The sequence below is a fragment of the Peromyscus maniculatus genome, chromosome 20 (genome assembly GCF_049852395.1).
Source record: "Peromyscus maniculatus bairdii isolate BWxNUB_F1_BW_parent chromosome 20, HU_Pman_BW_mat_3.1, whole genome shotgun sequence".
Classification (NCBI taxonomy): Eukaryota; Metazoa; Chordata; class Mammalia; order Rodentia; family Cricetidae; genus Peromyscus; species Peromyscus maniculatus.
In genome coordinates, this window is record NC_134871.1 from 28,119,964 (window position 1) to 28,136,357 (window position 16,394).

A 16,394-nucleotide genomic window follows, 5' to 3' on the forward strand; every position below is an offset into this window, starting at 1 on the left:
ATCTATATCATATCCCCTTTTCTTCTTTATAAAGAGATTGTATTTATAATCAACCTGTTTTAAATAAAAATATTGGTTTTTCTCTGTCCCACACCAGAGGGCTCTTCTGATTTGGGACACAAACATCTCTTAACCTTTTTTTTTTTTTTTTTAAATTTATTTATTTATTTATTTATTTATTTATTTATTTTAGCACTATGCCTGACTTTAGAGAAGGAATGAGCCAATTCAATCTCCAAAGCCAGCTTGGCATATTTGGGAATTTGGGCATAGCTTCTCTTACTACTTCCTTCTGGAGGGGGTTGCTGTATCTTATGGGGACACAAAGAAAATTTTAGGATCATGGAGTAGTCCATGAGGGTGTATCATCTGAGCCACTTGCCTTGAATTTGATCTGGATGTTGGATCATCTGGGCCATGGTGTCATTGGAGACCTTTCAGGGCGTCTTGGCTGGTCAATCCTGATGTATCTTAATCTGGAACAAATCCATAGCCTCTGGCTTTCTGTAGATACAAAAGCAGCGCCTCCTTTCCAAAGCAACATATCCTTACATCTAAATTTTGAAGTCAAGGTACCTTTAAAATATACATTTTTGCATAACTCAACAGCTTTTACAATCAAATGTTTTTCTTCAGTTACGAATATGAAAGAGAACATAATCCAGATTCTCTGTGTGATAGCCATCTTTATGTGGTTTATTTTTTATATTACCTTTATTGTCTCTTTAAAGACTTTATTTTAAAAACTATCTATTTGTTTATATAACTGTATATATATTCCTTTTTCTCTCTCTTTCAAGCCTACGTACATTTTTACATACATTGTAAACTATTTTATCTGAATCAGTCTTATTGTGAACCTATTGCTTTAAACTGCAGCATTCTAAGACTGAAATGGTGCTGTGGCTATTGGTTCCGCCCACTTTAGCTTCCCAACATGGCGGTGGTATGTTTTCCGCCAGCTCTGGGAGCCATCAACTCTCAGAAATAGTGGGTCTATGTTTCTATCAAAGCAGCGTGTAGCCCAGAAACCTCTTTTTTTGTTTTGTACTAGCAAAGGCTAAATCCACCACACAGCTTAATGTGCCACTTGCTGAGGCCTCATTCCTGCCATACTGCAGGTCAAGCATGCACGCCAGGAACCCGCCATAGTAGCTCAAACACGCAGGCTGCCACTAACTTGTGAGAGACAACTAGGAACTGTTTTTTGCTCTGTTTTAGAATCTTGTTTCTCAGGTTTTAGGTGGAAACTCTTGCCAACCCATTGAACGCCATTTGTAGCTGGAGAGTTTTCTCTCCGAGTCCCGCCAAGCCCCAGCAGTCTGACAACCCATTTATAAAATAAACACACAGACGCTTATATTACTTATAAACTGTATGGCCGTGGCAAGCTTCTTGTTACCTACTTCTTCTATCTTAAATTAATCCATTTCTATTAATCTATAAGTTGCCACGTGGCTCATGGCTTACCAGTACCTTATATCTCGCTTGTCATGGCGGCAGCTGGCAGCATCTCTCTGACCCAGCCTTCCACTTCTCAGAATTCTCCTCTCTCCTTGTCCCACCTGTACTTCCTGCCTGGCTACTGGCCAATCAGCATTTTATTTATCAGATCGATATCCACAGCAGGGGTGTTATGATTTATGAACACTGTTGTAATGATCACACTGATAGTTAATATATCCATCACCTCAAACATTGACCATTTTTTTGTGCATTGAGAGCATTTAAATTGTATTTTCTTAGCAATTTTTGAATGTCAATCTCAGGATAAATCTAGTGAGGTTCTTTTGTTTAGGTTTTGAGTTCTGTTGCACAGTGTAATGAGTATTGTTAATGACAATCTGTGACCTCCTTTCTTAAAAAAAAAATCTGAAGTTTCTATGCACAGTCTTCCCAAGGGTCAGAATGCTGGGGGATCCAGAAACCTCACCCTATTTTTAGCACACTCCGGTTGTCAATGCAAAAACAACTGAAATATTGATGGCTTTGATCAAGAGATGTTAATCTAGTATCTAGTCACCCAGGAATCCTTGGAATGGGATAAAGAACTAAGCGTTAAACTGGAAGAGCCAGAAATCAAATCAGGAATGAGCAGGATGCTGGGAGAATGTGTTGTAGCAGCAAAAGGAGTGTATGTTTGTGGTTGTTGATTAAGAAAATAGAAGAAAACAATAAAAATGTGTGTCATGAAGACTGACACAGTGTGACAGCGTGACTCCAGAAGGCTGTCTGCGAGGCTGTCAACACACTATTCCCCTTCAGGTGATTTCCCACAGAAATAGGCAGAATGATGGACGGATTTATGTTCAGGAAAGTTCACTGCAGCCTCATTTTAATGTAAAAGGAAAAAGGATTCAGTCTAAATCTCCAAAAATAGGAAATTGTCAAAATAAATTATACACCTCATACAAAGGCATTCTTGACAACCAATAAAAGTCTTTAGAATGCTTCATGGCACAGAAAAACTTGATGGTGATGGAAAATAGGTTTCTAAGTGTGTGGACTGTGTGAGTCACATGCTGTGATATATTCTTCCTTGAAAAAAGTAAAATAATGATGTGCCCAGATGTTGACAAATGACTTGAGGATGAGTACTCCGATGACAGTTGAGGGCTGGAAGGGTGGCTCAGTGGTTAAGGGCATGGCTGCCCTTCCAGAGGACCCCGATTCAATTCCCATCACCCAGATGGCAGCTCACACCTGTCTGTAACTCCAGTTCCAGGGCTTCTGACACCCTCACAAAGACATACATGTGGGCAAAACACCAATGAACATAAAATAAAAATAAATTATAAAAAAGATGACAATCCTACACAGAAAAACCCTGTCTCAAAAACCAAAAAAAAAAAAAAAAAAAGATGACGGGGCTGGAGAGATGGCTCAGAGGTTAAGAGCACTGACTACTCTTCCAGAGGTCCTGAGTTCAATTCCCAGCAACCACATGTGGCTTACAACCATCTGTAACGAGATCTGATGCTCTCTTCTGGCCTGCAGTCATACATGCTGTATACATAATAAATAAATAAATTAAAAAAAATGACAATTGATTTTTTTTTTCCAGACAGAGTTTCTCTGTATAGCCTTGGCTGTCCTAGAACTCACTCTGTAGACCAGGCTGGACTCAAACTTATAGAGCTCTGCCTGCTTCTGCCTCCCAAGTACTGGGATTAAAGGTGTGACAATTGATTTTTATTTTCCTTTCCAAGCTTTCTTGCATTTTCTAATTTTTAAATGAACATATATGTTTTTATAGATTTTTTATTAAATTTTTTATTCATTTTATATACCAACCACAGATCCCCCTCTTACCCCTCCTCCCACCCTCCCCCAGCCTTCCATCCTGGCCTACCCCCTATCTCCTCCTCTGAAAAGGTAAGGCCTTCCATGGGGAATCAGCAAACCTGGTACATTGAGCTGAGACAAGTCCAAGCCCCTCCCCCTATATCAAGGCTGTGCAAGGTGTCTTACCATAGGTAATGGGCTCCAAAAAGCTGGCTCAGGTACCAGGGATGGATCCTGATCCTACTGCCAGGGGGCCCCTTAATCAGACCAAGCTACACAACTGTCTAGCTTATGCAGAGGGCCTAGTCCAGTTCCATGCAGGCTCCACAGCTGTTGGTCTAAATTTCATGAGTTCCCATGAGCTTGGTTCAGTTGACTCTGTAGGTTTCCCCATCATGATCTTGATGCCCCTTGCTCATAGAAACCCTCTTCCTCCTCTTTGACTAGATTTCTGGACTTCCTGGTGCTTGGCTGTGAATCTCTTCATCTGCTTCCATTAGTTACTGGAGAATGGCTCTATGATACAGTTAGGGTGTTCATCATTCTGATTACTGGAGTAAGCCAGTTCAGGCACCCTCTCCACTATTGCTAGTAGTCTAAGCTGGGGTCATCCTGTGGATTCCTGGGAACTTCCCTCCCACTAGGTTTCTCCCTGTCTCCATCATGTCTCCCTCTATCAAGATATCTCTTTCATTGCTCTGGATTCCTGGGAACTTCCCTCCCACTAGGTTTCTCCCTGTCTCCATCATGTCTCCCTCTATCAAGATATCTCTTTCATTGCTCTCCCACTCCATCCCTGTTCCAGCTCAACCATCCTGTTCCCTTATGTTCTCATGCCCCATCCCATACCCTCCATTGCCCCCCTTGCCCCCAGATTACTCAGGAGATCTCATCTATTTCCCCTTCCCAGGGTGATCCATGCATCTGTCTTAGGGTCCTCCTTGTTACCTAGCTTCTCTGGAGTTGTGGGTTTTAATCTGGTTATCCTTTGCTTTACATCTAGTATCCACTTACAAGTGAGCACATACCATGTTTGTCTTTCTGAGTCTAGGTTACCTCACTCAGGATGATATTTTCTAGTTCCGTCCATTTGCAAATTTCATGAGGTCATTGTTTTTTACTGCTGAGTAGTACTCCACTGTGTATATATACCACATTTTCTTTATTCTTTCTTTGGTTGAGAGGCATCTAGGTTGTTTCCTGGTTCTGGCTATTACAAATAGTGCTGCTATGAACATAGCTGAGCAAGTGTCCTTGTGGTATGTTTGAACATTCTTTGGGTATATGCCCGAGTGGTATCATTGGGTCTTGAGGTAGAATGATTCCCAATTTTCTGAGAAACCACCATACTTATTTCCAAAGTGGCTGTACAAGTTTGCACTCCCACCAACAGTGGAGGAATATTCCCCTTGCTCTACCTCCTCTCTTTTATAGATATTTTAATTTAATTTTATCATACTCTCAGTATCATAGATCACAATTGATAGTATCTTAATGATATTTCCAGCCATCTTTCCTTGTATGCAGAGGTCTCTAATGTACATCACACTGATACTGTGTCACAATTGTGAATTTCAACCTATGCTCACCAGCCACCCTCCCCTCCCCCCCCCCACTCAAGAATAGTAAAAATAAGTGCTCTGTAGTGCTTGATAACCAGCCTAGAAATAACTTGAAGAATTACAAAAATACCAGTTATTCATACATCCAAAATATGATCAGTTATAGAAGCTGGTGGTTTGTTTAGCAGCTTTCTAAAGAATTCTAGTTTGAGGGGGATTTGCTTGAGTTTAACTTGAAATTATATGACAGTTAAGTTAGCTGGCCTCTAAGGTCCTCTGTAGCCCTGAGGTTCTGAGGCTATTGGAACAATGTGTTCAATTGCTTCTCCATTAATCAGCCCTCTGGGAGACCTGGCTGTCCAGACCACACAGCTGTAGCCACACTGTGCTCCAGTTTCAGGAGGAAGTAGGGGTCCCTGAAGAGTGACCTGCAGACTTAACCACCGAGTGACATACAGATGTACAGAGCTTAAAATCCATAGGTTACCTAAAGCCTGACTGGGTCTCAGTCCGATGTGGCAGATCAGGTCAGAAGACACATTGAGATGGAGTGGACCCAAGTTATAAGATCTCCTGGCTCAGATTGGAGATTCATTTTAGAATTTGTCTCCTAATCTCTGATAATTAAGACTTTTAATTGAAAGAAAATACTTAGCTTGGAAGTGTGCCCTAGTATTCTTCAAATTATAGTGAATCTTCAGATTTTGAAAAATACAATTATGGATGGTCTTTACCTACTTTAAACATATTCTTTATATATTTTATATGTTCTTTTTAAAAGCTAAAAAGGAAAACATTCTGATATATTATGACCTATGTAGACCAACAACAGTAATACAGGAGTTCTTCCCTTTCACATTGTGTTTGGCTTGTAATTACTTGATTTCATGTAAAAAATTATGTGTGAATTTTCTTTTTATGTGCACTGTATCTTGCATGTGTGCCTTGCTCCTCTGGGCATGGGTGACGGCCTGAGGCTGACATTGAGGAGTCTTTCTCAGTCGCTTTTCCATCTTTTTAAGACAGAGTCTCACTGAACAGGAAGCCTGCTGTTTGAGCTAGACTGGCTGACCAGAACACTCCCAGGATCCACTGTCTCAGCCTCTAACCCACCCCCAGCAGTGTGGTTACAGATGCACACGGCCCCAGTATTTACATTTGTTCTGGGGATTCGAACTCAGGTCCTGTATTTACACAGCAAACGCTTTACCCACTGAGCCATCTCCTCAGCCCCTGCTTGAGAATTTTCTATGGTTTCAGCTGAAGTATGAAATGGTTTGCAACATAATTTCAAAGGATCTGAGACAGATAAAAAGCTCTGGATTTTATAGAAATGTGGGAAGAAAATACATGCTGCTTTGGCAGTCCATTTTGTAGCGCTTTTTTCTTCATTGGTTTCTGGACCTATGAAAAGTTGTTCCCACCGGCGTCCCTCCTCAGCACAGACCATCAGAAGAGGCTGCTCATGTAAATGTCAGATTTATGGTTCAGTCTGAGAAATGAATGCCCAGTTCTGGTCCTGGTTTTCTTTATTGTCTTCGTCAGAAAGTACATGACACTCACTAACAAAACCTTCGCACCACCCTCAGTAAACCCGGGCTGCTCTGTGAAGCCGTTTGCTTCCCGTCTTCTGGCCTGTTCAGCTTTGGACTTCCCACTATCATCTGTCATTTTCCCTGGAAGGCCTCGGCGCTCTGGCCTGTTGCTTCCCCGCACTGCCTTTTCCTTTCCCATCCACGAGTGGAAAGTGAGCACCTTGCTGCAGAGTAGAAGCCCCATCCCCCGTCCCCACCCCACCATCCCACGGCAGACACAGTGTGAGCTGCGGAGCCCCGCGTGTGTCCCCCCGGCACACATCTTCCCAAACACGGTCCTGAAAGCACAATTGGCATTAGCCGCTCCAGCAAGTAAACTTCAGATATGTATCTGTACATCAGTCTCAAACATGGATTTTTTTTTTTTTTTTTTTTTTTTTTTTTTTTGGTTTTTCGAGACAGGGTTTCTCTGTGTAGCTTTGCGCCTTTCCTGGAACTCACTTGGTAGACCAGGCTGGCCTCGAACTCACAGAGATCCACTTGGCTCTGCCTCCCGAGTGCTGGGATTAAAGGCGTGCGCCACCACCGCCCAGCTCAAACATGGATTTTATTTGTGTTCTTGTCTTGTCCCGAGTGCTGGGATTAAAGGCGTGCGCCACCACCGCCCGGCTCAAACATGGATTTTATTTGTGTTCTTGTCTTCCAGCCTCATTGACTGTGATTTCAGTGAAAGCTGTCTCAGGCATGATCACCCTCTCTGTGTCGGGTAAAATGCAGCTCACGTACGCCATCTTCTATGTCATGCTTGTCATCATGGTCGCCTCTTGTGTCTTCCAAGTCAAGTAAGTCAAGTCAGTGTCCACAAACTCAGCGGCCTTTCAGGACCCCTGGGCCTCTCTGCCCCGCCTTAGGTGACAGGTGAAACGGTCTCTCACGGCAAAGACCTCCGGCTTCTCCACAGCCAGCATGCCTTGCTTTCCTCTTCCATCCAGTGGTTAGTTCACACTGAGAACTGCCTTCGCGTCCTGCACAGTCTGAAGTGAGGCCGCCATCCAGCTAAGTGTGCTCGTTGCTTCCCGGATGCTCTTCTGCTTGTAATTAATACCGATCGCACACAGGTTGTCATTAGCAATAAATCAAAGGGGCAGGTCCACATCCAGGGCTTCTTGCTAAATATAGGCAATGCATGAACCCTTCACCTCCATCTCTTAGCTCATGCTCATTAATTGCCCAGAGATGGACGAAACCAGACGTTTGGCCGGAGGAAAACCCTTTCTCCAGAACTTTGTATCTTTGGCCAGAATTTCCTTCATACCCATGGGATTTAGGAATAATTGTTTCATGTTTCTCTTGGGTCCTAATACTGGTGACATGGAACGTTTTTAATTCCTGTCCCCCACCTCCATCTGTTTTAATCACTTTTCACATTGTGATTAAACCTCTGCCTGCTGGGCTCTTTTGAGTTAGCCAGAGAGTTCACCCCAAAACACTGTGCAGAAGCATCTCCCAGTGCCCAGAAGGAAACCAGATCTCAAACTGCTGATGAGGGGCGGGGCTTGTTGTACAGATGGCAGCAGTCTGTCCTGTGGGTAAGTAGATCTTGGGCCTGGGGCAGGAGAGTGACAGGAGAAATCCACTGCCTAAGACGGAGTGTGTTTATCATACTTCACCATTCTATTTCGCCACCTTTGTCTTCTGAATTAATCAGTGCTGCTGCAGTGCCTTGGGGGATTTAGTGATTAGTGTCATTACTTTATAGTACACTTCAGGAATGTAAAGGCAGACACAACTAAAGGAAGGCTGTATCCTGTCAACCTTATTTAACTCTCTCACGAAGTAAAAGTGTAGTCCTCCACCTTGATTCCCATTAAAATTACCCAAGGTTTGTTTGTACATGTGTACACACACACACACACACACACACACACACACACGTGTACACACACACACACATGTACACACACACACACACACACACACACACACACACACACACACACACACACTAGCTTTATCCACAAAGCTTTTTTTTCAGTTATTCTTGACATCTGCTGTCCTTGCTGGAGAGTGAGCAGATCACTCGCCCTACCTAGCAGCAGTACTTGTGAGACCCCCCAGGTAACGCCATGCGAGGCAGCCCTGCTTTGTCCCTGCCTGAGCAGCACAGCCAGGGTGGGAACCTGAGTTCCTGGGGGTGGCGGAGCAGCAGCTCGGCTCCCACATGTGCTCTGCAGCTGGAGCACCAAGCATTGCTCTTGAAACATTAAACATTCCTTTGCTTCTCCGTCTGCTTTCTTGGCACGTGGCATGTCAGTGGATAGCTGTATGTTCCCCAGATATGATATTCCACAGGTTCTAAGGTCTATCCTAATGAATCAGCCCCGGTGTGATACTGGTCCAGCAACTGGAATCACTTCCAACTCAAACTTCTGTGGCCTCAGAATATGATTAATTGCTTTTCATTGGTACTGTTGTTGGTTTAAACAGACCATAGAACCTGACATCTGATCTCATACATCAGATGCACCGAAGCGCGGACCGCTGATTGGAAGTGCCCTCCTCTGCACTTCCTCTCCTTTGTAGCTGAGGCTACAGAGCATGCATTTCCTCGAGTTATTGTTAGCGTGCTGCTGAGCCTGCCGACCTGGAGCCTCAGTAATTGCCATCTCCTCTAGGTTCCTGAATCAAGTCACAAAGCTCTACACGATGACCACAGTGGTTCCAGTCAACCATGTTTTCTTCACAACTAGTGCCATCATCGCAGGTGAGTCCTGGCTGTCCACAGGAGGTGACACCACCCCAGCACAAGTACAAGATATTTTCGGACTCAAAGGAGGAACAGGGAAGCTTTGGGCGTCCATGTCCCCAGCCTCCAGCCAGGGTCTGATTTCCTCCGAGGCCCTCCTCTTTGTGTAAACACTCCCTGGGGCTCTCTGCTTCCTGATGCAGCTCAGCCCTGTTCTGATGACTCACTGACTTGAGAGTTCTAGTGACTAGAAAGTGTTTCCTTACTCTGGAGCTCAAATTAGTTTCCTTATGAATTCAAGACACTCACCTTTGCTCCACTTTCTCAGTCTTCTGCCTGCAGCTCCTGCTAATCAAAGTGACAGGAGAATCCTCTCGAGTCTTCCCTGCAGGCCAAACACCCCAGTTCCTCTTGAACTCGCCCTCTGTGCCCACATCACCTTAATGAGAGAACAGGGTTCCTGACCTAATTTACATTGCACAGAAGGCCTGACAGACTCCACGTTTGCTAGTCCTCTCTTAGAGCTCTTGTATTTTAATGAAAACACCTTTACATTTGCAGAGATAATATTGTTTAAAAAGTACAAACTTAAAGCTTGGTCCAAACCAAAATGTACTAGATTCAAGTCCATCACTTATGAATTTGATAACGATAGGCCCTGGCTCAATATTATCGATAATCTCGAGCTACTTGATGTATCTGCCGTTTTCTCGTCAGGCTGCTGCTGTGGAACTTGCTCTGTAGCCCAGGCTGGCCTCTAACTCATGATCCTCCTGCCTCTGCATCCTGAGTGCTGGGATGACAGATGTGTGCCCCCAGGCCAGTGGACAGGTTCTTGAAGTAATTCATGCAGCCTTCTGTTTCCCAAAAAATTGAACCTCAAAGAAATACTGTAAGAAAAGCTTATATCCCAAGGCATCTATCTTTTTTAGTGTCTAGTGCTTTCTAGTGAAAGTGATAAAAGATTGTATGTTGATGTGCCCTAGAATTATCAGAAAACTAAAATAAAGCAAAAAGAATTACAGATATGACATACACCCTAATAATCAATATACAGAAAAATGTAAAAAATAATGTAGTTCCCTGAGCAGAAGGATTTTCAGCTAATAGGGCAGTATATAACGCTCAGGACTTTCTGGAAATGCTAACAGCTCATCTGATGCTGCATGTCGAATGGCTGTGAGGTTTTTCGATGGCCTCTCCTCCCAGCAATGAAAGGTGCAGCTGAAAGGTGGAATGGCTAGTTCCTTCCTGCCGAGTTAATAAACGTTGGTTTTTATTGCAGTAGCCAGCCTAGACAAGTCTGCCCTGTCATAGGCACCTCACAGGGCTGGAGAGCTGGTGCCACTCTCCCAGACTGAGTTTCATGGTATTATCAAGGGCGTTAAAAAAGCTTCTACTCTGATTCTACAAGTCAACACCAAAACCTGAGTGACTTGACTTTAGGTGGGCAAAGGACCTGTCTGCAAAGAAAATATAAAATGGCCAATAAGCAAATGATGACGCTAAACATCAGTAATCAGCAAGGAAAGAAAATGAGATGTCACTTCACGCATCACAGAGGATGACTACTGATTGGTGTGGTGGTGTTTGTTTTGTTGTGGAGATAGTGTCTCTCGATGTAGTCCTGGCTGTCCTAGAAATCACTCTGTAGACCTCAAACTCACAGAGATCTGCCTGCCTCTGCCTCCTGAGTGCTGGGATTAAATGAATGTGCCCAGTCAAAGGCTTATTTGCTTATGTATTTTATGTGTATGGTGTTTTGTCTGTGTGTGCATCTGCACCCCAGAAGAGGGCATCACATCCCATGAGCCACCATGTGGGTGCTGGGCATTGAATTCAGGACCTCTAGAAGAGCAGCTAATGCTCTTAACTGCTGAGTAATCACTCCAACCCTAGGGTGGCCACTACTAAAATTTTTTTAAAAAGTAACAGCAAAGATATGAGACATTGGAATGTTAACTCCTGTACTATTGGTAAATGGAAATATAAAATTATATAGCCATTATGGGAAACAATATGCAGTTACTCAAAATTTTTTAAATTATTCTACCATCCAGCAATTCTACTCCTGTGTATGTACCCCAAAAATGAACACAAATTTGTAGCAGTAACCATAATAGCCAAAAGATGAAAGCAATCCCAGTATCCATTGACAGATGAGTGGACAGAAAAATGTGATGAGTGCACACAGTAGAATACTATTCACATTTAACAGGAAGGCAATTCTGCCACTTACTCCAATGCTGATGAAACACGAGGACATTATTAAGAGAATCAAGTCAATATGAGAAAGAAAAGGAACATAGTGAGCCCATGTACTTGAAAGAAACACATGGTGGTTACCAGAGAAGAGAAGAGGAAATGCTTGATCAGAATACAGTTTCAAGTTTTCAAAATGAAATTGTTGTCAGATTTGAATATGCTGCAATGCCAATATGTTTAACACTACTGAACTTCATACATAAAAATGGTTAAGATGGTAAATGTTACAATTTTAATGTAGTTTTAAAATTTAAAAAAAAGTCTCTGCTCTCTAAAACAGAAATTCCATTTCCAGAAACTCATTCTGATGACACAGAAATCTCAAACACTGGGGGAGGTGTGTACAAACAAGCTCATTACTGCTTGACTGAAGAGTGGGCATGTAGATACAGCTTACATGCCCTTACAGAAGTTATCATTAGGGTGCATTGCCTAGATTAACAAAAACCTTCACATGATTAAAGAGAGGTCCATCACAGTACAGGGAGTGCTCGGGAAGTACGCATCCATGTGGAAACATTCAGCAGAAGTGGATGAGGTTCATTCTGTAAGTGAGGAGGTGAGGTTGAGACTGAGTAAGCCTCTCCTAAGGGCTGGGCTCACCCTGCTCACCATGGTGTTTCCAGTACCTACACAGTACCTTCTAAAAGATACCGGCAAAACTGGCACCCACCACACACACAGCTAGTTTCAAATGGTCCATGACTTAAAGATTTCTTACTTAATAAAAGCTCTGCAAAGTCTTTTGGACCTTAAATGAAGAAATCATTGGGACTAACTGGAAGAGAAGAGAAGTCATTAAACCAGATGATACATGCTTTTTCCCCCATGGCCTACAGGGGAAAACCAGAGGAAGAAAATGGCAGGAAGCTCCAAGGAGAAAAATGGGTCAAGGCAACGCCCAGTTGCCAGAGATTCCTCTAGTGCCCGTATGGGCATCTGGCCAGACTTCCAGAACATAAGACATAGCCAAAGAGATAGCATTGGTGCAGCAGGCAGCCTGGGGCAGACCTGCCATGACAGTGGCCTCCGCCTCCAGCTGGATTCTCACGGTGGGTCCACTGACTCCTGATGAAAACCATAGGTGGAAGACAGTTGCTGGAGTTTGGTTCCCTTGCATGTTCCACAGAGAAACCCTGGACTGAATAGACATTGCTGTTTACAGTGCTGGGAAAACATCTCAGTAGAGGGCTTTCCACACAAGCATGAGGACCTGAGTTCAATCCCCAGAGCAAACCCACATTAAAAAAGGGGGTGGAGCTATGTCTGTGACCCCAGAGGTTGACTGACCAGCTGAGCCACATTGGTAAGTTCCAGGTCAGTGAGAGACCCTGCCTCTAAAAACAAGATGGATGTACAGCTCATGAGAAAAGACACAGGTTGTGCTCTGGCCTCTGGCATATGCACACATATGACTATGCATATGCAAATACATGCACATATAGACAAAAATGAAATTTCTGCTTATGAAACCTATGTTGGTTTTATAACACTGGTAATTATATTAAGCCTACAAGACCATGTAAGTCTTTTGAGTAGCTTGAAATGTAAGAATAGCACACAGAGTCTTTTAAATTAAAATATTGAATATACATTTTAAGGGAAGCCACACATAGAAAAAATATATTTACACGATTTTTTTTTTTGAGATAGGGTTTCTCCATGTAGTTTTGGTGCCTGTCCTGGAATCTCGCTCTGTAGACCAGGCTGGCCTCGAACTCACAGAGATCTGCCTGGCTCTGCCTCCCGAGTGCTGGGATTAAAGGTGCCACCACCACCGCTGCACGGCTATTTACACAATTTTTAAAAAAATAATGTGTTGCTATTATAAATACCCCTGCCCTAAAATTAGCTCTGTCCTCTTCTTATACAGGCATCGTATTTTACCAGGAATTCCTTGGTGCTGCCTTTCTCACTGTATTTATATATCTCTTTGGGTGAGTAAAAGTCTCAGAGGTAAGGTATGTGAAGTTCTATTAATTTTGTATAGGATTTTTGGCACAGTACCTCAAGTACAGAAGATTGGAACATACTACAAGAAGCATAGTTTTCAACTTAATACTCTATGCAGGGCTTTACGCCCTCGGCTTTGTGGCTTGTGTCTCCCTTTGAGAGTTCTGAAACACTGGAGATTTTCAGTTCCAGCCAAAATCATAAATCCACTGGTGTCTGTCTGTAGTTCCTCCATAGCCATTTAGTTGTCTGTCAGGCCACCTCTCCCTTGGAGCTCCTAGGTTGGCTCACCCAAGTGAAAGGCCAAGGCTGGTAGATTCTGGTCTTAGATGAAGTAGCTTCAGGTTGATAGCTGCCCTTTTTGTCATAAAACCCCCAGTTTGGCCCTTTCTGGAGACTTGTTGGATGTCACTGCTGACATTGCTGGCAAACCGAGAGCCGAACCTTGGCGATGTGTTGCCAATGAATAGCTGCTTCCATTGGCTCCGGGCACACCCTGTTAATGCTTAGCTGCCTCTTGATCTGCTCTTCAGCATGACCATTGTTATGCAAACTTGAGCCTAGTCTATTTTCAACATAGGAAACCATCTATCTTGAAAATTTAATTTCATAAGACATTTGGGCGCGGCCAAACTTCTGGGGTCTGGAAACTATGACTACTCTTATGGCCAAGGACAATGAGAATTCTTAGAAAATTAAAGAATAGCTTGTTTTTCACTTGTGTTGCATGCCAGTAATGGGTCTGGGCATGCATGGATAGAAAATGAGATCTAGTGTCTACCCAAAGGGTTTAGAGCCTGAATTAGCCTCCAGATGGTGAAAACCTGGGGCAGAGATTTACTGGAAACTGCCCAAGTCTTGGTTCTGGGTATAACTCTCACTGGCTGTAAGAATTAAGACAAGTTTGAGGCAGTTTACCATGAGAAATGGGACACACAAAACTGATGGACTTCTTGTCATCATGTACAAGTTAGGGTGCGGTTATTAATGCAATGGCTGCTTCAGTTTTCCTGTGTTCTTCATTAGCATGTTTCCTACAGGTGCTTTCTCTCATTCCTTGGAGTATTTTTGGTGACAAGAAATAGAGAAAATGACCATCTACAACAGTCTTTTATTGATTTTGGGAATATTCCTGGTAAGAAAAAAAGATATGTATATTTTTTCTCTAATTTATAATAGCTTGTCCTTGGGCCTGAGATGGTTCAGTGGATAAAAGTGCTTGTTACCAGGCCACATGATACAAGTTTACATGGTTGAAGGGGGGGGGGGCAAAACACTGCGTTGAAAGGTCTGCAGATGAGTGACTAGTTATGTGTCCTGATTGTTCCAGCCTGTCCCCAGGCCCAATGCAGAGCAGGCAGATGTCATGTGGATAAGTGTGTGACCACATGACAAGTACTAGGAGATTTCTGTGGGCCTTCCCTTCCTTGACGTTTTATCTTTTTCATTGAGAGGGTAACCACATAGTATTTTTTAAAGGCATAAAATGTGGCCAGAACTATGGGAAATTATTAGGACATTTTTATCTTTTAAGAGCTCAAAAGGTCTTTTATGATTATTATCTCCACAGGGAAACAAATGTTGGACAAAATACAACCAGATTCAAATGGCTTATCCTATGGAACCTTGCCTGATGGAAGTGACTCAACCCAGAGCCAGAGTGGAGAGAAAAAAGAAGCCTAAAATGCCGAGAGGGATGCCGTTGGCCTGTTATTCAATACCACCTTTTTAAAAAATTGCACATGTTCAATTTGTGTCAGCAGCTATTTCACGCTGCCATGTGTGCACATTCGATTCAGTCCTCTCCCCCACTGTGGACAATCAGGGCCCTCCTAATCTCTAACAGTCTAATGCTTTCATGGAATGTAACTCAAAGTGCTCCCCACACCCTGCATCTCTCCCTAGCGATCATCTAACTGGCTGTATCTTAATGAGAGCCTGGCTGCTTGAGCAGGATGTCACACAAAAATGTGCGCTCAAGATTTGGCCATAGAAGGCATAGGTTGCTCCTCCATGTGGCTCGCAGAATCAGCTTGTTGGCTTCAAAACACTCTCTGCTGCCACAACCTGTCTTTAAAGGAAGGTCTGATGTGCTTCTCTCGGGCATCTTCTACGAGCCTTTCATGAAGACTTACTCCTTTTTCCCTGTCAGGATGGCAAATCTTCTTTTCAGAAAACCAACTCTGTTAAAATCCTCCTTTGAAAATAAAGGGCCTCTTAAAAAAAAAAAACAGAATTTACAAATAGTATTCGGTGATGGTATATACCAAAAACTCAAAGACCTGGCTGCTGGCATTTTTTTTTTTTTGGCTTAAAAAAAGGGGGCATATGGGGATTGGGGATTTAGCTCAGTGGTAGAGCACTTGCCTAGCACACACAAGGCCCTGGATTCGGTCCTCAGCTCTGGGGAAAAAAAGGGAAGGGGGGAACCTATGCTGGGCAGTGGTGGCCCACACCTTTAAACCCAACACTAGGGAGGCAGAGGCAGGTAGATCTCTGAGTTCAGGGCCAGCCTGGTCTACAGAGTGAGCTCCGGGACAGCCAGGGTTACACAGAGAAACCGTGTCTCAAAAACTAAAAAAAAAAAAAAAAATGGGGTGGGGAGCATTTAAGACATATGTGTGGCATATGTACACCTCTGTGGCATATGTACTCAGATTCAAACAGCACATATTTTATCATGGTCTTTGTGTTAAGTATGACACACAAATTTTTAAAGTGCTAAAAATTTTGCAGTAATGTTTGTTTTTTCAATAAAACTTTAGAATGGTAGCATTTTCTCCAGCCTTATGATCCTATTATATTTACATTGAAATTGAAGGAAACCATGTCATATGCCTTAAGTTGTTATAGACCCTATATTTTATTGGGTGGGTTTCTATGTTTTAACTTCCAATACAAGTCTCAAAATGGCATTTAGATTCTTAGAATATTCATACTACACACTGTTTCTCCCCCCGCCCCCAAGTCCTCTGAAGCTTTGCTACTGTGGGATTTCTTTCTGTGTGTTGTGAATATGTGTGGCTCCCATTGGATAATAAATAAAGC

General features: G+C 43.1%; 1 protein-coding gene across 3 annotated transcripts in view; it reads left to right on the forward strand.

Moving 5' to 3' along the window:
- Nipal2 (NIPA like domain containing 2) overlaps nt 1-15,582 on the forward strand; it is a 90,667-nt gene extending 75,085 nt beyond the window's left edge. For 2 of the 3 annotated variants that reach the window (XM_042264842.2, XM_076555923.1), the window contains 5 exons: nt 7,089-7,224; nt 9,058-9,146; nt 13,267-13,330; nt 14,387-14,481; nt 14,917-15,179. In XM_042264842.2, coding sequence (XP_042120776.2) covers nt 7,089-7,224; nt 9,058-9,146; nt 13,267-13,330; nt 14,387-14,481; nt 14,917-15,029 — 497 coding nt within the window. In that variant the 3' untranslated portion in view covers nt 15,030-15,179. Of the gene's footprint in view, nt 1-7,088; nt 7,225-9,057; nt 9,147-13,266; nt 13,331-14,386; nt 14,482-14,916 lie in introns of all 3 variants that reach the window. The other variant, XM_076555925.1, reaches the window with a different exon arrangement.
- The last annotated feature ends 812 nt before the right edge of the window (nt 15,583-16,394 follow it).